Below are 23301 nucleotides of genomic sequence, written 5' to 3' on the forward strand. Positions count from 1 at the left end.
ATGATGACCACGTACTTTAACCCCAAGGCTTCTTAATTCAATGGGTATACAAGGTATACATCTGTATACAAGGTATACAAATGTTTGTCCTTGACATGAAATCTATCTGATCCGACTTCCTGTCTGTGCCTTATATGGGTTTCACTAGTCACTACTGACACACTACTACAGACACTGACACCTTGTGGGTAAAGATAATAGATCATGATCATGATCATCACAGAGCAGTGGTCCGGGAGGGTACCACCAGCTGTCCTTGAAGGGGTTCAACTCTTGAGGGACATTACGGCTCCATTTGGTTTAATTTACACTCTCAAGAGTTTAAGTATTGCTAAACATCTGCATTACTTAATTTACAAGAAGTCTACACAATTCAAAAAATAATTGTTATTTTGATCAACCTGTTATCTCTGTATCACATCAATACAGCATGGGACAGACAGGCTTCTACCCGCCCAGTGTCATCCAACAAAAAATAATTGTTTGCTACCGTAGGAGAGATAACAGGCAAACGTCGACCAAAATAACAATTCTTCTACATTCTCCAATTGTGTAGACTTAAATTAAGTAATGCAGATGTTTAACAATAACGTATAAGGGTCAATAAGGGTCTACTTGGTTAGCAACTCTGCATCATTTAGCTGGGGATCAGCTGGAACCCCCTCGAGGACCACTGGTGGTCCCCGAACCACTGGTTGAGAATCACTGTGCTAGAGCACACAGTAAAACTCTGTCCTCTTCGGTTACATCCTTTGAAAGAGCTCGTCAATTGATTATGTCCCTTACCTTCCAATAAGGCCCTTTTGAATGACAGGCCAACCTCAAGCCAACACTTGAGGGTGGACGAGGGCTGGCTTTGAGAAGAGGTGTCATGTCCGTCATGCGGCACGGGCTGCTGTTGCTAGTGACCGGGGACCCCCAAATGTACCTTACGGGTCTGTCATGATGCATGATGATCATAAGAGCGCCACTCACTTCACACAGGTGTTTTTAAATGAAAGAATGGACATAATACACACAAAGTCACTTGTTGGAGCGGTTAGCACCGCTCAAAAAGGGTTCAGAATTACTGCTCTAAAACAGTGGGGTCCAAAGTGGGGTCGAGGGACACTCAGGGTTCCTTGAATGGGTGCTAAATTGACCCTTGCCAAGTCTGTAAGTTAACCCATTGGCAGTGCTGACTAAACCTGTCCACCGATTGGTCCAGGTTCTAACACACGATGTCCAGGGTGGACGACAGGTCATCATCATCTTCGTCTTCGTCGTCGTCCTGGAACGAGGAGCGAGCGGCCTGCAACCGGCCGTCATCGCCGGCGGGCGGTGCCACGGCGGCCGCCATCATCTGCGCCTGCTGAGCGGCCTGCTGCATCTGCAGCCACTCCTGCTGGGCCAGCTCCGTCTGCTGCTGCCTGGCGGCGGCGAACAGCTCCTGCTGCTGCCGCAGGAGCTCCTCCTCGGGCACGGCGGGGTTGGCCAGGCGCAACGCCGCCTTGCGGCGCTTCAGCGCCACCGTCTTGCACTCGGCCAGCACGTCCTTGACGTCGCCGACGTACGCCGCGAAGTCCAGGCTCTGCAGTGCGCCGATGACGTGCTCCGGCGAGATGGTGGTCTTGCTGGCGGCGTTGCAGATGTCGTTGGCCTCCGACGCCACCAGGTGGATGAACTCGGTGCAGCACTTGACCAGCAGCTCGCGGGCGTCGTTGGCGAGGCGCACGCTGGGCAGCGTCTCTTTGATCATCTTGTTGATGGCGGCCCGCGGGACCGTCAGGTCGTCCGCCTCGGCAACGCCGGCGGAGGAAGACATCGTCGTTGTGCGCGGTTTTTCGGGGGTTAGTGGAAAGCGGTTCCTTCTTCGATGTGAAAGCCACGCGGTGGATGGATGAGTTGGTTTAGTGATATGCGGCCGTGCCGATACGGGAACGGATACTGCTCTGATTAAAGTTAGTCTATTAAAGTTTTGCTTTTGTGAGAGCAGTGAATCATCACAGAAGCCAATTTGTTACTGCCTTTGAACTCTGTGTGGTTCCGTGTTTTAAGCTGAGCTCCATCGACAGCTTGCCAATATAAAGTCCCGTGTCAGTCTATTTCCAAATATGGAGTTCCAATGCAGTCTCGCCCCAAATATGGAGGTTTGTGACGTCAGACTGGCCTTCAAGTGCCTCTCGGATCAGTAACACAAGGTAACCGTAGCAACGTGCAACAGTATGGAGCTGGCCTGTTCCGACATCATTCTGATGTCAGCATAGACTCCATATTTGGGCATGCCTGACAAAGAACTCCATATATGGGCATAAAAGGGATACATACATAATATCTGGGTGGGCCATGCATGTCTGATTTTTACTTTCTTCACTATTTCACACAGATTTTCACCTGTATATCGGCTATTTTCAAAATATTTCTTTTCATACATTTTGAAATTGTGAAATGGGACATTCTGCACATTGAGTACTCCAACCCTCACAGACAGAGAGGGACAGAGAGACTGTGGCATGTACTGCATGTATAGCGAATGCAGCAATCTTACAAAGACGAGACACAGAAGTTGACTGGCAGACAGTCAATGACGGGCTGCTATTCATAAGTTGTTAAATCACTAGATAATGATATATCATTGACCTAAATGGTGTTATATATGGTGTTAGCCTTCTGATTGGTCCCTGACTGACTAACCAGCAGGCTCTTTCTGCCTTGTTCCGCCTTTTTTATGTTGAATTTGCTAAAATATTTTTTTTGGAAAAAACTACAAAACAAACATGATATGCCGAGTCACCGTGTTGCACCTGTGATGTTCCTTTTTACTGACACAAAGTTTAAAATAACAATTGAGTGCACAGAATATCAATACGAAGCAACTGAATTTGCATTTCAATGGTAGTGGATGGAGAGAGAGGATTTTTGTCCAACCACGAAACGGCAACCAATGGGTGCGAAGAGGGCCACAACCACAGGGGCGGGACTTGAACAAAAGGGTGAATTCCGGCCGCGCGCAAGCCATTTACCACGTGTGGCCACCAGGGCCGCAGTCACAGTGTTAAGGGGTTACTTTACTCAAAGCCACACACACACATCATACCTGGTCTTGCTCCCCTTGTCGGCGCTCTCGTAGTAGAACAGGAAGTTGATCTCGTGGACGCCCTCCTGGTCGGGTCCTCGTAGCCAGAGGGGCAGCTGGACCGAGTCCCCGGGCTGCAGGGTGGCTCCTCCCCCTCCCCCTCCCCCTCCTCCCCCTCCTCCTCCGTCTATCGGTATCTCCACCACGCTCGACGTCTGGCAGAAGTCCTTGGCCGACACGAGCGTGGTGGGCGTGGCCGCGCCGCCGGAGGCCTGGGCGTCGCCCGCCGGGGTGGGCGTGGTGGCCACCGTCCTGTAGGCCGAGCAGTTCTCGGCGGAGGCGGGGCTGAGCGGGGCTGAGAGGGGCGTGGCCGCCCCGCCCCCCGCCGCGCCCCCGAAGGTGAAGAAGTCGGGGTGGGTGGAGTTGACGCGCAGGCCGCGCATGGCCACGGGGCCCACGTTGCAGAACTCCACGTAGGCCTTGCGGATCTCTCCGCACAGCAGCGCCGTGGGGAACTGCAGGAAGAACACCTGGGGGGCACAGAGCACGGGTTACATTTGGTCTACTTAACCCATTTAGGCCTGACGTCGAAATAAAATAAAATAAATCACGATTTTTCAAAAATAGCAGACCTACAAGCTCGTAACGATCTTGTATATCTGCTATTTTTCAATAGCTAAATAATGCTTAGTTAAAACACCAAAAGGGGTTCCCGTCCAGAATTTAAACGGTGACAAAATGTTTGTTTTTTTCACTAACTAAAACTAAACTAAACAAACAAAATAAAAACTAAGCGATAGGATGACTAAAACCAAGACTAAACATATTGACAATTCACAATTTCAATGTCTTTTAGATTGCTTATTTTCAGCATGCGACCAAATGTAAAATCTGCCATTACAGCACCGTCAAGGCCTGCCAAAATCAACTGTAGCTTTAGTCGGCGAAAATCTTATGATATTTAGTGGACTGTCACTAAATATTATGATATTTAGTGGACTGTCACTAAATCTTATGATATTTAGTGGACTGTCACTAAATATTATGATATTTAGTGGACTGTCACAAAATCTTATGATATTTAGTGGACTGTCACTAAATCTTATGATATTTAGTGGACTGTCACTAAATCTTATGATATTTAGTGGACTGTCACTAAATCTTATGATATTTAGTGGACTGTCACTAAATCTTATGATATTTAGTGGACTGTCACTAAATCTTAACCCTTTTACTGCTGCCATTTATTGAGAAATTAGGACCTAATTCATGCCAGCATTTTTTTAATTTGAGCTCTTATTTTGAAAAGCCACATTTTGCCTCAACCGGAAGTGAGCTTATCCCTGCCAGCTTTACGTTGCCAAGACAACCTTTGTTTACATAATCGAATCAATGCCGGTACATATAGCACTCCACAACGTCGGCTCTGTGCCGTCAAAGAAACGCTGTTTTGACCAAAAATGCCATCTGGGACAAGGAATAGGAGATACAGGCGATTGAAAGAAACGGATAGAATGGATTCTTATGGCGACCGCGATCTAATCTGAACGATCCAGTGCAGTGCTAACAAAACTGCTAGCTAACCGGCTAACGTGAGTAGCATTATGGCGTGATCGATCATATGCACTATAAAAGTATAATTGCCGAAGGGCTACGGCAATGGCAGCAAGGTGTATTATCAAATTGAGGCTTTGATTGCCGAAGGGCTTCGGCAATGGCAGGAAGACGGTTAATATGATATTTAGTGGACTGTCACTAAATCTCATGATATTTAGTGGACTGTCACTAAAACTAGGCTAAAACTAAAACTTTTCTGATGACTAAAACTAAATGTCATTTTATTCAAAAGACTATGACTCATATGTAAATCAGAGACCTTTTAGGTGGATATACATCAGTCATATTGTTGCCTTGCTCAAAATAAATCTTTAAATATATTTTTGTCTTCATCAAAGACGGAGTGCCTTTGATTTCATTTCTTTGAAAGTCTGCAGTCCACACCACTTGGGAGTTCAGCAGTACTTATTTGAAAAACCTTTTTGGTGAAATGTAAAAGAAATCTGTGGTTCTCAAACTTTCTGGGGGGGCTCAGGTCACCAGTTAGTCAGCAGCGTAACTAGGCGCCACTAGGCCCCCCATGCAAGCTGGTCAGCGCGTGCCCCCGACAGTCAGCGCTACTACCTCTAGCAGGGGCATGTGTAATGGTGACAGCCCTACTGTACCTCTAGCAGGGGCATGTGTAATGGTGACAGCCCTACTGTACCTCTAGCAGGGGCATGTGTAATGGTGAGAGCTCTACTGTACCTCTAGCAGGGGCATGTGTAATGGTGACAGCCCTACTGTACCTCTAGCAGGGGCATTTGTAATGGTGACAGCCCTACTGTACCTCTAGCAGGGGCATTTGTAATGGTGACAGCCCTACTGTCCCTCTAGCAGGGGCATGTGTAATGGTGACAGCCCTACTGTACCTCTAGCAGGGGCATTTGTAATGGTGACAGCCCTACTGTACCTCTAGCAGGGGCATTTGTAATGGTGACGGGGCTACTGTACCTCTAGCAGGGGCATGTGTAATGGTGACAGCCCTACTGTACCTCTAGCAGGGGCATGTGTAATGGTGACAGCCCTACTGTACCTCTAGCAGGGGCATGTGTAATGGTGACAGCCCTACTGTACCTCTAGCAGGGGCATGTGTAATGGTGACAGCCCTACTGTACCTCTAGCAGGGGCATGTGTAATGGTGACAGCCCTACTGTACCTCTAGCAGGGGCATGTGTAATGGTGACAGCCCTACTGTACCTCTAGCAGGGGCATGTGTAATGGTGACAGCCCTACTGTACCTCTAGCAGGGGCATGGATGGCGTTACGACGGGGTCGAGGCGGCGGTCTGGACCGTAGCCGACGCTCATCTTCTCCTCTTTGGTGCTGTTGAGCCGCGGGCCCTGGATCTCCAGGTCCTGTCTGCCGCGCACCACCAACTCTGCTGCCACCTGCTGCCCTGGAGGACCACAACCGCCACAGCACGCACACACACACACACACACACACACACACACACACACCATCTGTTCAGTGCACAATGTGGTAAACAAACATACTGTAGCTTCCTAATAGCACTTGAATCAGCGGTTTTCAACCCTTTTCATATCAAGCAAGGTCTATTTGGCTGCGTTATATTGACCCCGCAGCTCTGTAGCTGAACTGGGGGAAGGGGAGCACTTGATTGCCTTACAAACACTGGCCCGCCCCGCGCTCATATGACCCTCATATGTGTGGCCCCGGGCGGTCTCGTAAAAACATCAAGCGCCTCCTATTCCCCCGTCTGAGTAAAAACAAGGAAGTGTGGCTCGCTCTGGTGGGCGTAAAGTGTAGCTACATTTCTGAATTAGGAATAGTTTTGAGGTTAATATTGCTATAGGTTTGTAACCGTTTTAGAAAATCAATAAGCCACTCGAGGTCCCAGTTTATACCGGGTATTTTATAATGGCTGAAAGGGTCGGCGACACACTCGTATCTCACTACGCCTCTCAGCCATTATAAAATACGCGGTAACCTCTAAAGACCTCTTGTGGCTTATTGCTTTAATAAGGGTCCATTTGGTTACCAACTATCCATCATTTACCTGGGGACCACCTGGAAGCCACTGGTGGTCCCCGGACCTCTGGTTGAGAACCACTGCACTAAATGATTGCTGTGTGTGCGTGCCATACAGTACAACAGGGTTCCCCAATAGGCGGCCCGCGGGCCATTTGCGGACCGCGGAGCCCAGATATAAATGGCATTAAATGGGGGTCAGTAGCCTATGCATGTCAAACTGGGCATTCTTTTCAAATGGGGTCTTGCCCTGAAAATTTATTTTCAGGGCAAGACCTCGAACTCGCGCGTGCCGACTCGGCCCCCAGCCTGGTACCTTAGTCAAAATATGGTCCTTGAGGAAATTTAATTGGGGAACCCTGCAGTACAAGGTTTCTACATGACGGTCCTTTCCAGTTACCTTCAATGCTGTTGTCCGTCTCTGCGGCGGGGGGGCTGGCCAGGTTGTAGGCCACGCCCAGGATGTTAAGCTGGCCCGTCTGGTGAGGGAGGAGCTTGAGGCGAGCCTGCCGCCACGGGGTCAAAGGTCACAATCAGTGCATTATTATTATTACTTTAACATGACGTATGAGCCTGAGCATACATTGAATATTGTCTTTGTTGGGTGTGGGATCCTCATATTATGCAAAACTTTAAATTATATTTCCAAAAATGCCGATCGACATGCTCGAAGCTTTGAGCTTTGTCAATCTGCTACTTTTGTGTGATGCTGTAGCTAGTGTGATCAAGTAGGGCGTTAATTTACAGATTTATTTTTTAATATGGAGATACTGTAAGGCAGGGTTCCCCAATTAATTTTCCTCAAGGGCCATATTGACTAGGGTACCAGGCTGGGGGCCGAGTCGGCACGCGCGAGGTCGAGGTCTTGCCCTGAAATTAATGATCAGGGCAAGACCCCATTTGAAAAGGACCCCCAGTTTGACATGCAGAGGCTACTGACCCCCATTTAATGCCATTTATAGCTTGGACCCCCCCAAAAATTAAATTAATTCTTCCGCGGGTTACAAGGGGGCGCTCCGCAGATGGCCCGCGGGCCGCTAATTGGGGAACCCTGCTATAAGGTTTCTGCCCGACAGCAGCGATATGAAAATAGTCATAGTCATGTACTGTAAATCAGGGGGTTCCCAAACAACGGTAGGTGGAATTTCATATCAACAAGTACAACCATCAGAAGATGTAACACAGGTAAAGTAATGCATCAATCTGCAAGTTTAATGTTTGTCAAAAGTCCTTTCTGATACAGAAAGCCTTGGATCAAGACGGTCATCAAGGCTTAAGTTACTTTTTTCCATCCTATCCTTGTTGATATAACACCATATGTGACTACATTTGCCATTGGATGTTTTAGAATTTTCGTTTTTTCATGCCATATGAAAGCAGGGAATCATAGCTTCAAATTGACATATTGACAGTTTGACCCACCAGTTTTGGAGATATGGCTTGCAGAAAACAGCGAGTTGAGAAAAGAGGCTTGAAAGGTTCACTTCTGTGGTCTTTAACATTACACCTAGCTACATGTTTAAGCATTTATTTCATATTTACATGTCGATTTCAGCTCTGACACTTATTTCAGACATGCTCTTGTATGTGAAGAGTCTGCCTGTGCTATAAACTCATTTTGGAGGGGAAAAAAACAGTTTTTCTCCTCTGGTGAAAAGCTGGAATTTGAAGTCTCTCAGTCAAATCTGGTCACAATTATAGGTCAATGTTATAACATTATGCAGTGATATAATAATATAGCAGTCAGTCATTGACTGACAGTCAACTGTCTTCTGTGTTGTTGTATGACTGAAGGGTGGTGCGACGCACCGCGCCAATCAAAGAGAATATCTAACCCATGAAGAGAGAGCTCATCACTTTCTTCTCTTAAGAGAATATCTAACCCATGAAGAGAGAGCTCATCACTTTCTTCTCTTCTGGAATCAAAGAGAATATCTAACCCATGAAGAGAGAGCTCACCACTTTCTTCTCTTAAGAGAATATCTAACCCATGAAGAGAGAGCTCACCACTTTCTTCTCTTAATATCTAACCCATGAAGAGAGAGCTCACCACTTTCTTCTCTTCTGGACTCATGTGGAACTCTGGGATGACCTCTGTGGTGATGAGGTCATCTTTCTGCGACGTCTGCAACAAGACAGATGAGACACACACACATTAGTATTCCTCCTTTATGTAATTTATTTTCATTTATTTATGCTCCGCCAATGAAGTATGTTGAATCCAGACCAACGATACTGATGCCTTCATTAGTATTAGGTGCTGATAGTGTGCATGTCAGCTCATTAATAACCCTCTGCTACACCAGTGGGTCTCAAAGTGCGGTCCAGGGACCCTCATGGGGCCTTGTGGGGGTTCCAAATGGGCCCTTACGGGTGTGTATCTGAGAGTATACAAATGGAACCAATTTCTCTCCGATAAGGGCCCCACCTCTCTCCCTGTGTTTTAGGATCCAAGATGGCCACAGCACCAGGAAGGGGTGGGGCAGAGGTGACGGGCGGGGTTGACATATGACCTTACTGGGCTGCATTCAAGACACTTGCCTTGTGTCTGACACCTGACTTGTGTCTGAACACAGCTTTGATGAATGTGTTCTGCCACCCTCCCCCCCATCAAACAAAATGTTTGGTCAAACCATATGGGGTTCCATTGAAAATGCATTGGAGTGGCCATTAAACACAGACACAAGACAAACGCAAGACGGGTGTCTTGAATTTGTGAACGTAGCCCAGTAAGGCCACCCCCTCCTGGTGCTGCGGCCATCTTGGATCCTAAAACACAGGGAGAGAGGCGGGGCCGAGAAAGGCCCTTATCAGGCTGCTGTGCATAGCGCCTATTGACAAGATCACAGTGCACATAAGGGCGCGTTGTGAAGTTGTACATTGGCTATTTCCGTCGCACGACAAAGTATCCAGGGGGCATTTTACGTTTTGGTACCGTGTTTATCCACCGGTTTGCACAACGTTTACTGACCGCGGGCTCCGACGCCTCCCTCTCATTGGTCAGCGACGGGTAGGAGGACTGGTCCTCATTGGGCGAGGAGAGGTCCTGTTTGGGCGTGAACCTCCACAGCAGACACAGGCTGCTGAGCTCCAGAGGAACCTTCAGAGGGTTCTGGAACAACACCTCCACTATGATGGGCTCTGCAGAGACAGACAGACAGGCAGAGACAGAGAGAGAGAGAGAGACAGACAGACAGACAGACAGACAGACAGACAGACAGACAGACAGACAGACAGACAGACAGACAGACAGACAGACAGACAGACAGACGGGTTAGTGTCGCTGTCGGGTAGAAACCTCTTCCCTGGCACAAGACCTTTTCAGATGAGGGTCCGCGGCCAATCACACATCTATTTGGGAGAACGACTGACTTACACTGAGTGGTTCTGGTTCTTACCTTCCACCACAGCCAATGGGTAGCGCAGGTTGTCCGTCTGGCTGTTCAGGCAGCACTGGGTTGGCTGGAAGGTGGCGGGGACCACGCCCCGGTGGGAGGCGGCCACCGCCTGCTCCTCCAGGTGGCGCCACATGACGGCCAGGTCGCGGTCGTACTCCTGGTCTAACGACACGTGAGTGGCCGCCTGCTTCTCGCCTGCAACGCAATCCACCAATCAGATGAGAGAGAGCACTCGGAAATGGAAAATATATGTATTTGAGAAGAGCATGGCCCATAAGCACTTGTAGGTCTGCTATTGTTTTTTAAATCGTGAAAATGTGGCGCAAAATTGGAATATATGTTTTTTTCAGAACAAACGTTTTTAACTCAAATCTTTGCTTCTGGGGGGGTCCCTGGAAAAACATATTTTCAGATTGGGGTCGGCATATTGGGGGTCCTTGACATGAAAAAGGTTGAAAACCACTGACATAGAAACATGAGGTTTTACAGAAAACTGTCATAATTTAGAAGACATTTGTAGAATCAAACTTAGGTCTAAATGGGTTAAAAGAGGCCATTATTTCACACGAACAGTGTGTCACATGGACGGAAAAGAAGCACGCTGGTCAGGAGAAGAGGTCACACGCAGTACACATGCAGTACACACGCAGTACACACGCAGTACACATGCAGTACACACGCAGTACACACGCAGTACACACGCAGTACACATGCAGTACACACGCAGTACACACGCTGTACACACGCAGTACACACGCAGTACACACACGCGCTTACTTGTCGTTTCTGACATTGATGTAGCGATGTCACGAGGTACAAAAAGTATATATAGTACAAGTTAAGAATATTCATTATATATAGTAGATTATAGATTATATGAAGGAAAGAAAATACTCTATTATTGATATACTGTACTGTACAAAGGAACGGAATAGAACATTTCAAATATTGATTCAATATGCCTATGGATGGATAGGTATTGATACTGGAAATGTAAGGGAGTACAGCAGAGGTTTTCAGCCAGTGGTCCTTGAGGGACAGCTAAATGATAGAGAGTTGGTAACCAAACTTAATCGATCTTTAACTCTTGAGAGCGTAAAAAGCGTAAAAAAGCGTAAACATTAAGAGCAAATGGAAACCAAATGGACACTTACATTTTACACTCAAAAGAGTTAAATTATTGTTAAACATTTGCATTACTTAATTGACCAGAATTCTACACAATTAGAGAATGTAGAAGAATTGTTATTTTGATCAACGTTTGCCTGTTATCTCTCCTAATGGTACCAACATCAATACAGCATGGAATTGTGGACAAAACCTTATTACAAAAAGGTTTTGGGTCTGAAAGGCTAAATCTCATCAAATGGTGGTTTGTGGCTCAAACAAGAATAAATGATGGACCTCGATATGAAAAAAGTTGAAGACCACTGGTGTACAGTATGTGCAAATGTGGAATGATGCAATATTATAGGGTCCAGTGTGACATTCTGAGTGAAATGAATACAGTGTAGAATATAGTTCAGTCAGTAGTACAGTTCGGTCTCAGCCATTAATTAACAAGCTCTTTGCAGCTGCAAGGCCAAATACTTGAAAAAATGTTTGAGAACCACAATTCTACAACAGGTCGTTAAGAGGAAGCAATCTGATTGGTTCAAACAGCCTTCTAGCCGGTGGTTTAACCAGCACTGTTCACCACCAAATCAAAACAAAGAATTCAGCTGCTCTGTTCTCCCAGAGCGCTAGCAAACTCGGTGGCTAGGCTAGCTAGTTTCTTTGGACATTTGTGGTCGTAGTGACACTACGAGTGACACTTGAGTTGAGGGTGTTGTTTAACGTGATTATTGCCACTTCAGTGATGATTGCGGAACTCGACTTCGTCTCGTTCCCCTACCGCACCACTGTCGTAGCAATAATCACGTTAAACAACACCCTCTCTTGTAATATTGCTTAAATGAAGAGCGGGAAAAGCATCAAAGGATGGCTGTAGTACCGTCTGTCTCCTCTACAGTGGTGGTTCTCAAAGAGTGTGTGTGTGTGTGTGTGTGTGTGTGTGTGTGTGTGTGTGTGTGTGTGTGTGTGTGTGTGCCTTACCCTCTGCGAGGCAGCGTTCGTGACCAAAGTACACCCTGGTGGCCGAGCTGTGAATGCAAGGCAGAGGCAGCTGGGGCAGAACCTGTTCAGAGCCACCTGTTACACTCTGAAACATGCACGTACATGCGCACACACACACACACACACACACACACACACACACACACACACACACACACACACACACACACACACACACACACACACACACACACACACACACAGTTCAACTACTGTTAGGAACATACCACGTAATTCTGCAACCGCAGCCATCATACTAGCAGGTGAGCTTATTACAACAGAAAAAAGACAAACTAATCTCTCTCTCTCAGCTAAGGGGTCCCTGCTTCAGAATCAGAATCAGAATCAGAAGCCTTTATTGCCATACATGTAAGACATGTTAGGAATTTGTTACGGTGAACAGCAGAATACAGTTACAAATGCAGTTACCACAGCTGCCATGGACGGCGCTATATTCATCTCTCTCTCTCAGCCAAGGGGTCCCTGCTTCATCTCTCTTTCAGCTAAGGGGTCTGAAAAATGTTGAAGACCCCTGCTCCAGACAATCTAGAGCACCTGCTCTTCCTTGGGAAATGCTGCCCTCTGCTGGTCATTTCATTACCCGCCTGTTAAACACTGCCATAGAACATGAGCTAGTAGTTCCTACTCTAGACTCTAAAGGAACCTAAAGTTTAGAATCTAAACTATAGATCGACACTATGTAACATCTGGAGGATCACACCCTCTTAGGGGTGGGCGATATGCAAAAATATCATGAAAATCATGATTATTTTTTAAGCAGTATCACACGATACACAATATATTATCACAGCTTTTTTTCATGTTGGTTTTTTAATATGGTTATTTTTCAAGCTACTTAACAGTACAACCACCTACAAGGTTTTTTTTCATAATATAGGCCAAATCTAAGCCCGGCTTAGATTTCTTAGATTTCTCACAATCAATGGCTAGAACCTTATAGTTTTATTTTATTTGATGTAATCTATGTCTATATTATTCTCTCTCGCTTAGTGTGATTTGAGTTATGTTCAAATAAGGGTAGGCGCAATAAGCCTCGGCTTCTGCCTTCCCCTTTTCAGTACCACTAGTTATTAGTGGATTTTAATGTATGTTTTTCATTTTATGGACCGAAATAAAATCCATCTATCTAACGTAACAAAAAACTAAAAGAAAAACAAGAGTAACAGACCCCAGCAGGTACTCTGGGATGAGGGGGAGGGGCTCACCTTGTACACGTAGAGGTACTCCCGGAGGAAGGCACCCTGCTGCGTGGCGGTCTGCTGGCTGTCGTTGGTCAGGATGTGCCTGAAGGCAGACACAGCGTTGTCGGGCTGCCGCAGCGTGAAGGACTGGCGGCCGATGGTGAAGTTGATGTGGTCCTCGGCCAGTGACCAGCCCTTGCCCTTGTACACCTGCATGGCCTGGCAGTAGCAGCGCAGCGCGTGTCTCTTCTGGAAGAACACCCACAGACACACGGACACGGACACACATACACACACACACACACATGGACACAGACACACACACGGACACGGACACGGACACACACACAGATGGAGAGGGCGTTATTGGTGGGACAGAAAACATAATTTAACCCTGAGCCTTTAACTATCCATAAATTCAAGGCTTCATGAGGTGAGTAAAGCCATTTTGGTTTCTTGTCTGCATGTGAATAATAATATTTTGAAACAGGACTTGAGGTGTTGAGGAGTACTTGCAAATAGTTGATGCATTCAAATGTGGGCTGTATTCAACCACAATGTTGGCCAAATGATATCCCTATTTTTCCTTTTGTTTTGCCAATGGATTTCTTTACTGGTAATAAAAATGATTTGAAAAGGAAGAAAAGACTAAACTAAACTAATCTCAACCCATGGAATGGTGCATGAACCCCCATCACTATGATGTGGGTCTATGATGGAACCACTCCGACACAATGGTGGTGGTCCCCAGGTTGCTCTTATTCAGGATGGTAAAAGTAAGTAGCCTTGCCGAGCCATGAGGCCCATAGGGCAGGAGCCTATCTCCTGTTTCTGTAGCGTGAGGCAGCTTGATGTACAAGTACACCCCCTGGACATGACGCTAGTATGTCGCAGGGACTTACCCCCAATCCAACCCTTGATGCTGATTGTCAAGCATGGTCAAGCAGGGTCCAATTTTTTGAGTCTTTGGTATGACCCGGCCAGTCTCAGGGCGGACACTCTAACCACTAGGCTACTGAGCTGGTTCAGGATGGTAGTCCCTGGATAAAAACCAGTTGCAAACCCCTGAAATAGTTAAGAGTTGGACACATATAATATACTGTACATATTCATGTCAAAGTACACAACTCCTTACTATTGCTCCCAATAATTTGGGAGTATTATAATTGGTTTTGCATAGACAACTGCATCTTTGTTCTACATGTTTGTCTAAACCAAACACTCCTAGCGCATGAAAGAGCATGTAGAAAAGGTAATCCGATTCTAAAACAGCCCAGAGTGGAAGACACATGCTGACACCGGGGCTCCACCGGGCGCGTTGCGTCTCCGTCGCGTGCGTCAAAAAACGAACCGGGAGGCCCAGGCGGTGGCGTAACCGTCTGGGCACCCGACTGGTAATCCAGTCGCAGTGTGCCGCGGGTTCGACTCCCGAGCCCGACACGGCCTTTACTGCATGTCATCCCCCCATCTCTCTCCCGTTTCCTGTCAGCCTACTGTCTGTCCCTTCAAAAAAACTAATAAAAGGCGTAAGCCGCAAAAAAATATCTTAAAAAAAAAACGAAAAAAAAAACGAACCGGGGCAATTTTAATGCAGTCACGCAACGCGGGCAGTGGAGCCACCCTTCATTGATTAAAAAGGGAACATTCCCTGACAGTGACGTGCCCGGTGGAGCCCCGGTGTGATATGGACGTATCACAGGACTGAGTGGACGAATAAAAAGCTTAATTATACGGATGTGTCAGATGGTTTGAGGATGTTTTTGTCTTTGGTGCCTCCTGGCTAAAGCCGCCTTGGAACAACAAAGCTGTTCAACTTCACTGACCTTCACGGATCAGAGACTGAAAGAGCATCTTCTCTGTCATCAGGCCAGCCTATTATCTCCTAACGTACCATTTCCAAAACAGTTCAGAGCTGTATTTTTTTCTTTTTCTTCACGCAATTTAAACCAGGGAACATTGGGTATTAGATGATCAACATGGCTCACAACCTTTGTTGTCGTTGTTGTTCATTTTAAATGTCTGACAATGTACTAACTGCCATTGGCGATTGCATTTCCCCTGTGAAATGGACACTTTGACTGGACATATTGGACACATTGCAAGGAGCCTACCTGTCCTGCCTTGCTGAAGCGGTGCCCGGCCAGGATCATGTGGAAGGCAAACTTCCGCACCATCGGATTCCTCATGTTGATGAAGCAGTGTGCTGCCTGCTCCAACAGCAGAGCACTGCGCAGGTCTGAGTCCTGACAGCACACACACACACACACACACACACACACACACACACACAGTTCAACTACTGTTAGGAACAGTTAACTCTGCAAACGCAGCCGTCATACTAGCAGGTGAGCTTATTACAAGACATACGTTTACGTTTAATAATTGTAGTTGATTTTTAGCCTGAAAGTACCCAAGCTTTCCAAGGACTAGAGTGGCGGATTCAAACCTACGCCGGCTCCCTATTGGTTCACCAACATATGTAACCCGCCTCTTGTATAGAAGCTATATTTGTCTACTGTCAGAGTAAAGGGGGGGGGGGGCAATGGGGGGCCTGGGCCGTGGCTCAGCGGTCCAGGCACCTTGGCCGGTGGTCCGAGGCTGGCAGTGTGCCATGGGTTCGACTCCTGATCCCGACGGCCCTCACTGCATGTCACCCCCCCCCCATCTCTCTCCCCCATTTCCTGTCAGCCTACTGTCTGTCTATAAAAAATATTAAATAAACGTGAATGCAAAAAAAAAGAAAAACATTTAAAAAAAAGAAACAAGTTAAAGGTTTTATGACATTCATTTTCAAAAAAATAAAAACCTGAACTTTGAACATTCAGTGGATTTTCTGTGGTCTGAAGTTTTCTTTTTTGGGCCTTTTGAGCTACAATGAAAACAGGCAACACAGTGAAACAGTGACATCTGCTGGCAAATCCCATTGACATATATGGGATTTGCAGTAAGTGATGTCACTTACTGCCGGCACCTGTTTGAGCCAGAAAACCCCAGATCACAGAAAATCTACTGAATGTTAAAAGTTCATGTTTTTTGGGTGCAATTGAGATTAGAAAACCAAAAAAAAACAAGAACAATTCCAAAACCTTTTTTTTAATGTCACAATCCCTTTAAGTAAAAGTCCCACCTCGCTGGTCATCTTGATGAGGAGGGTAGCAGCATCAGAGTACTTCCCCTGACTCTTCAATACTTCAGCGCTGAGCAACGCACAGCGCTCCGCTAGCACCATGTTCCTACATAGAGAGAAGAGACAGGCTGTAAACACAGCGCTCCGCTAGCACCATGTTCCTACATAGAGACATGCTGTAAACACAGCGCTGTGCTAGCACCATGTTCCTACATAGAGACATGCTGTAAACACAGCGCTGTGCTAGCACCATGTTCCTACATAGAGACATGCTGTAAACACAGCGCTCCGCTAGCACCATGTTCCTACATAGAGACATGCTGTAAACACAGCGCTGTGCTAGCACCATGTTCCTACATAGAGACATGCTGTAAACACAGCGCTGTGCTAGCACCATGTTCCTACATAGAGACATGCTGTAAACACAGCGCTGTGCTAGCACCATGTTCCTACATAGACATGCTGTAAACACAGCGCTGTGCTAGCACCATGTTCCTACATAGAGACATGCTGTAAACACAGTGCTGTGCTAGCACCATGTTCCTACATAGAGACATGCTGTAAACACACCGCTGTGCTAGCACCATGTTCCTACATAGAGACATGCTGTAAACACAGCGCTGTGCTAGCACCATGTTCCTACATAGAGACATGCTGTAAACACAGCGCTCCGCTAGCACCATGTTCCTACATAGAGACATGCTGTAAACACAGCGCTGTGCTAGCACCATGTTCCTACATAGACACGCTGTGCTAGCACCATGTTCCTACATAGAGACATGCTGTGCTAGCACCATGTTCCTACATAGAGACATGCTGTAAACACAGCGCTGTGCTAGCACCATGTTCCTACATAGAGACACGCTGTGCTAGCACCATGTTCCTACATAGAGACACGCTGTGCTAGCACCATGTTCCTACATAGAGACACGCTGTGCTAGCACCATGTTCCTACATAGAGACACGCTGTGCTAGCACCATGTTCCTACATAGAGACACGCTGTGCTAGCACCATGTTCCTACATAGAGACACGCTGTGCTAGCACCATGTTCCTACATAGAGACATGCTGTAAACACAGCGCTGTGCTAGCACCATGTTCCTACATAGAGACATGCTGTAAACACAGCGCTGTGCTAGCACCATGTTCCTACATAGGGCCGATTCATACTCCTATTTTACCGCTGTTTCGGCGCTGTAGTGCCGAAATGATTTCGGCTCGTCAGAAATTTTCAGTAGCACCGAAGAGCCGACTTTAGGACGGTACCCGCCCCCCCGAACCTCAAATGACGTCAAATTGTAGGCTCTTCAGCACCGAACCGACTTTTATTCGGCTCTAAAATAGGAGTATGAATCGGCCCATAGAGACATGCTGTAAACACAGTGCTGTGCTAGCACCATGTTCCTACATAGAAAGGACAGGCTGTGTTGTGATGTATTTCATTTCATATTCATTATTGACCTACAATAAGAATAAGTAATTGTTGTGATTTTGTGATAACATTTCATGTTAAGTTAAAAAGAAGTTTATTGAAATAGTATTAAAAACAGTCTTAAAAAGAATTGTACTATTTACAGTCTACAGTAGAGTGGCCGGATGGGAACCACGAGGTTCCCGGTTCGAACCCTGTGGGCTCCCCCAGAGTTAGTGTCGAAAAGTCCTTGAGCAAGACACTGAACCCCTAATTGCCATCGGTCTCGTGTGTGAATGGGTGAATGTAATGCACAATCAATCTATGTAAAGTGCCTCGGATAAAAGCACTATATAAATGTAAATATACCATTTACGTAGGGAATTCAATTATGACATTAAACTAAACCAGTTATAATATGTATATTTGTAGAGACCTACTTGCACACGTCTCTATAGGTCTGAATGGCTGTGTCCATGTAGTGAGCAGGATACGGCCTGGGAGCTCCGCCTCCGGCCTGCAGGAAGGCCGCCACGGCCGCCATTTCCTACACACGGGCACAGACGGGCACGCACGCGCGCACACACACACACACACACACACACACACACACACACACAGGAGGACAGGGAGATGTTAGGGTCGCGATCTGGAACCGGACAGACTGGAATCGGTTCCATCACATTTGGAATAGATTCCGTGTTCTTTTTGTTTGTTTTTCTTGTACTTCTGCTATAAAATTACAATACCGGTGGTTTTCAAAGTTTTTAATATCAAGGACATAACTTTGAGAGTGTACACATTTTTACACTCTCAGGGTTACACACCTGTAACTAAAAGGGAATAATATATTACATTTTAATAATAGATTTTGCCGTCTCCCGTGGCGGTCTTTCAGAACCTTAACGTTCCAGTGACCCAGAAAGCCACGAGGCATGGCCGCATCATTACGGACATCGCGGCAATCAATACAACCACACCATGTGTGTGTAGGGTGGCCAGACGTCCGGTTTAACGCCGGACAGTCCGGTTTTAGACCCACCTGTCCTCCTCCCACCTCAACCTCTGGCCGGACACATAATTGTCCGGTTTTTTGTGATATACAGTGCTTGTGTAATTTACTGTCATTTACGTCGTCTGCCTGGGTATTAAAATCTCCGCAGCGCTGCTCAGCTCCGCCTCCGCAGCGAGCCGGCCACACTGTCTTAAAAAGAGAGAGGCTAGTGGAGACGTTCAGAGTGTTGCCATGTCCGCTTAATTATAAGCGACTTTAGGCTTCTTTTGGGCTTGTTTTCATAGACATGGTTGCTTGGTTCTCTTCCAAAACTGGGCAACACTGCCAGTGGGATGGTCGGTTTGTTTGTTGTGCTCTCACAATCACTTTAGTATAGTTAATGCAGAGATAAACAAACCAAATATGCCGAAATGAAAAACTACATTTAATGAGCAATGGAGCAAGGAACTCGACATCATAAAGAAAGGGAGGCTGTGTGAACATATAGGCTACTGGCATCATTCTATGTCCCACACCGATGACCATAAAACTGTATAAAAAAAACCACAAGAAAGAGATTAAACATAAAACATATCTAAACATGAAATAAAATAAATTGATTCTAAAATGAATGGCCTTTGTGGTACCCTATAATTTAAAAAGGTTAATTTAATTAGCAAATATATGTTCTCTGTGGACATAATGCTGGAGATGATGGTGGTGAAAATCAGGTGCAATAGTAGTAGTAATAATAATAATATATGGGGGGGGGGGGGGGGGGATCTGGGAGGGGGGGGGGGGGGGTCGGGGGAGCGAGCCCAGCAAAAGTGTCCTCCTTTCTGAGGTCTTGCAGGTGGCCACCCTATGTGTGTGCGCTTGTGTGTGTGTGTGTGTGTGTGTGTGTGCGCGCGTGCGTGTGAGTCACCATAACCCTTATTAGAACTTCACAGGTGACAACTTCTCTCACGGCGTCGAATCCACACACTCGTTAACATGAAACTAAATCAATGGATGAATTCTACACTTCAGCGATACGATAACAGGCTCTGTCGACTCGTGTCAAGGAATCATTTATCACACTTAAATAAAGCCAAATTGAAGCTGCGTGTGCATACTTTGAATTGGCTTCCAATTGCCCAGCAGCCCAAGCCAACCTGCCTGCCTATCTGATCTTTATTGGCTGCTCCACGATCACAAAGTAGTTCCCTGTCATACCAAAACTACAGCGGGCGGGCTGGCGGAGGGAGGGACAGACAGACAATGTGTCCACATAAAAGATATTTCACGCTGCTGTGAAAAAGTACAGTCGTCAAATACTGTACATGGGCAAATACCCAAACACCCTTCAAGGGCTCAAGTAACAGTGTCCAACTTTTGTAGCGGATACCAATGACATACATTGCACAGCATTTTGCATACCGTTTCGCTGCTTTCTGTCAGCATCCCGGCCAGGTTTTAAATTTTTCTTTGCCCACGGTAGTACAGTAGATTAGCACAAGTGCTCATGTTGGACAGACGGTACTAGAGGTCCACGCAGGAAACGCAGAGGTGAAGTGAGTGACATCAGAGCAGACACAGACGCAGCACATGAGTAATTGGCACTAACGCATACTTTTGTGAATGCAAAATGTGAGCAGCCTACGGGGATTGAAATATATGATGCAAACAACATATTGCTGTCAGGAGGAAAACTAACAACATTTTTGATGTTTTAGAAATTTTTTTCTTCATAAATCAGTGCTATTGAACACTCTTTACATCTGTGTGTCGTTTCGAAAATATTGAACCAATGGAAAGCAGACTCAAACTGCAGACTCAAACTGTCTGCTAAAGCAACTAACTCCACCACCTCTCCCCCTCTCATGCAAGTAATTCACAATATATGAAGTCACAACACCAAGTCTGTCAGTGACAAAAGGTAGTGGAGCAACACTTTTGTCCATAGTTTTAGCGAACAGAATGAACAGTGTGTTTTGTAGTTTTAGCGAACAGAATGAACAGTGTGTTTTGTAGTTTTAGCGACCAGAATGAACAGTGGGTTTTGTAGTTTTAGCGACCAGAATGAACAGCGGTGCTGTGTGTGGCGTGTTCTCACCAGGGCACCGGCGGCGTACAGCATGGCCTGGTCAGACAGGAAGTCCTTCTTGGCGGTGTGGTAGCAGCTGTAGGCCAGCTCATAGTGCTGCACCAGGAAGCACAGGTCGGCCATCTTACGGATCTGCAGCTCCGGGGCTTCAGGGGGGTAGCTGGGGGTCAAAAGGTCACACGCACGCACACAGACAGACCGACAGGGAAGGGGGGAAAACAGAGGGATTAGTTCAGACAAGACACCGACACACAGGGCTGTCACCATTACAACATTTAAGTTGATTAATTGATTAATTGTCACACAAATAATTGAGTCGATTAAAGGTATATTCAGTGATTTCACCTAATTCAAATATAATTTCTTTTTTTGTTTTGTTGTGACAATCCTCCCTACTATAGAGTGCTGACCATATAAGGAGTTCCTCCCTGTCCCCAGTTAACAGGTTACCTGCTGGACGCAAATCCAACTTCTGACTGCCACGGTCCGTGGGGAGGATTTAGTGGTTGCGCACACAGCACAGAAACGGATGTTGTGGGCGTCCATCTTATGCTAAATAAATAACGTCAATGCTAGCGAGCTAAAATATAGCCATCCTTGCTCTAGAAAGCACCAATGTTTCCATCTAGACCACCGGATAATCAGCAAAGACCTCCGAACATCGCGCTAATTGACCAAACCATGGAGAGCTTATTAGGAGTTATTCCGCTTTTAGTCTGCCTGTATAATGGGAGGTGCGCATGCGCAATCCGGTCTAGGATCGCTAAAGAAGGAAAGGCTGAGCCAAAATAATAATGAAAAAATATAAATCAGCGGAGCATTCCGACAGGAGCGGAAGGTTATTACATTCCTTATGGCAGAGCATTCCGCCAAAAATAGGGATTGTGTTAACCCCTGGGTGTCAAAAAAACATAGGTTTCGTTTTTGGCTAGGTGGCTCAGCCTTCATCCAATCAGGATAGAGAGGGGCTTTCCGCCAATCATGAACGAGCGGGGGCGGGCTTTGCATGAGTGTGCTGTTGGCCTGTCGCGACTAACCACTGATATGGAAACACAGGTTTTTCATAAAACTGTCAGGATTTAGAAGACATTGTAGAATCAGGTCTTAATGGGTGAATGCTTACAGGAGGCCAGAAGTATTCTTCAGTTCACTGATGCTCTTCTCTGGAACCTTTCCTCCACCAAACCACTTCTTAGTGGCAGAGAACAGAGAGCGGCTCAGACCCTTCCTGGAGATGAGCTGCAGGACGAGACAGACAGAGACAGAGACAGAAAGCGAGAGAGAGAGAGAGAGAGACAGAAACTGTTGGACTGGTTCAACATCATAGCACATGGGTCAGACAATACAGAATGTAACCACACGGTGGCACACTAATGAGAGCCCGTGAGTGACAGCCACACAGTCGACAAATATTAAAGAAAACAAGACTTAATAAATAGATACAGATAGATAAGATACATACACGAAACATAGGCCTCAGTAAATATCATAAAATAGATAGAATACCAAAAGCTAATACAGAAGCTAATGGCTATGGAGAAACAGAAGCAGTGCTGGCGAGAGCCTATACTCGTCATGAGTGCCCCCCGCGTATAATCGTCAATAGCAACAAATATGTGTTGAAGTCTGCGTGGCATAGTTCAGTGGTTCTCAACCTTCTCAGGGCATTAATCCTCATTGCATTCCTTGCCAGGATCATTAGCAGGTCTTCAGGAGTATCAACAACATTCCTGGCTGTGCTGAACAACACTCCGATGGATTGCTATGTTGCACAAAATGCATTAAGTGCTTGTTGTGCCACATTTGGCACAACACTGTGCAGTGAAAGCCATATTGATCCGTCGGATCCGCTAGCCGGGTTTTGGCTCCTCTGTCCATCGCTGACTGCTGTTTATTATAGAACAATCTGAGAGCCCATTGTCGCCTTTATTTTATATATTTTATGGAGGGACAGACAGTAGGCTGACAGGACATGGGGAGAGAGATGGTGGGGGAAGACATGCAGTAAAGGCCGTCAGGATCGGGAGTCGAACCCGCGGCACACTGCCAGACTGGATTACCAGCCACGGTGCCTGGACCACTGAGCCATGGCCCAGGCCAAACAGCAACCTCTTAACAGTCTGTCTTAAGAGACTACCGGTAATTATATAATAGATCAAGCGGAAGTGGAAAAGACGATTTACAAGCTTATAAATCTGCTATTATTTTGTCACTAGGGGAGATCTTTTGGGTCTGGAGCTGAAACGTTTGGGATGTGGCACTTTGGTGTTGTGTATGCCCGGGGAGAGTTTGGTATTCTCCACCCGACGATAATATAAATAC

At 46.4% G+C, this 23301-nt stretch overlaps 2 protein-coding genes across 5 annotated transcripts in view; both read right to left on the reverse strand.

Moving 5' to 3' along the window:
- Window positions 1-23301, reverse strand: part of trappc8 (trafficking protein particle complex subunit 8) — a 74672-nt gene that overhangs the window by 26654 nt on the left and 24717 nt on the right. For 3 of the 4 annotated variants that reach the window (XM_083767084.1, XM_083767083.1, XM_083767081.1), the window contains 13 exons: window positions 22103-22218; window positions 20989-21139; window positions 18340-18446; window positions 16489-16594; window positions 15473-15604; window positions 13386-13610; window positions 12139-12244; window positions 10045-10239; window positions 9618-9787; window positions 8697-8771; window positions 7047-7152; window positions 5893-6050; window positions 3077-3585 (listed from right to left, as the gene is read on the reverse strand). In XM_083767084.1, coding sequence (XP_083623210.1) covers window positions 3077-3585; window positions 5893-6050; window positions 7047-7152; window positions 8697-8771; window positions 9618-9787; window positions 10045-10239; window positions 12139-12244; window positions 13386-13610; window positions 15473-15604; window positions 16489-16594; window positions 18340-18446; window positions 20989-21139; window positions 22103-22218 — 2156 coding nt within the window. The remainder of the gene's footprint in view (window positions 1-3076; window positions 3586-5892; window positions 6051-7046; window positions 7153-8696; window positions 8772-9617; window positions 9788-10044; window positions 10240-12138; window positions 12245-13385; window positions 13611-15472; window positions 15605-16488; window positions 16595-18339; window positions 18447-20988; window positions 21140-22102; window positions 22219-23301) is intronic. The other variant, XM_083767082.1, reaches the window with a different exon arrangement.
- LOC310860822 (protein Dr1-like) lies at window positions 1211-1804 on the reverse strand (the record flags this gene model as incomplete). The annotated part of the gene is made up of 1 exon (XM_083768012.1): window positions 1211-1804. One exon carries the CDS (start codon window positions 1802-1804, stop codon window positions 1211-1213), a length of 594 nt encoding a protein of 197 aa, XP_083624138.1.

Source organism: Protomyctophum parallelum (assembly GCF_964188405.1).
Source record: "Protomyctophum parallelum genome assembly, chromosome: 6".
Classification (NCBI taxonomy): domain Eukaryota; kingdom Metazoa; phylum Chordata; class Actinopteri; order Myctophiformes; family Myctophidae; genus Protomyctophum; species Protomyctophum parallelum.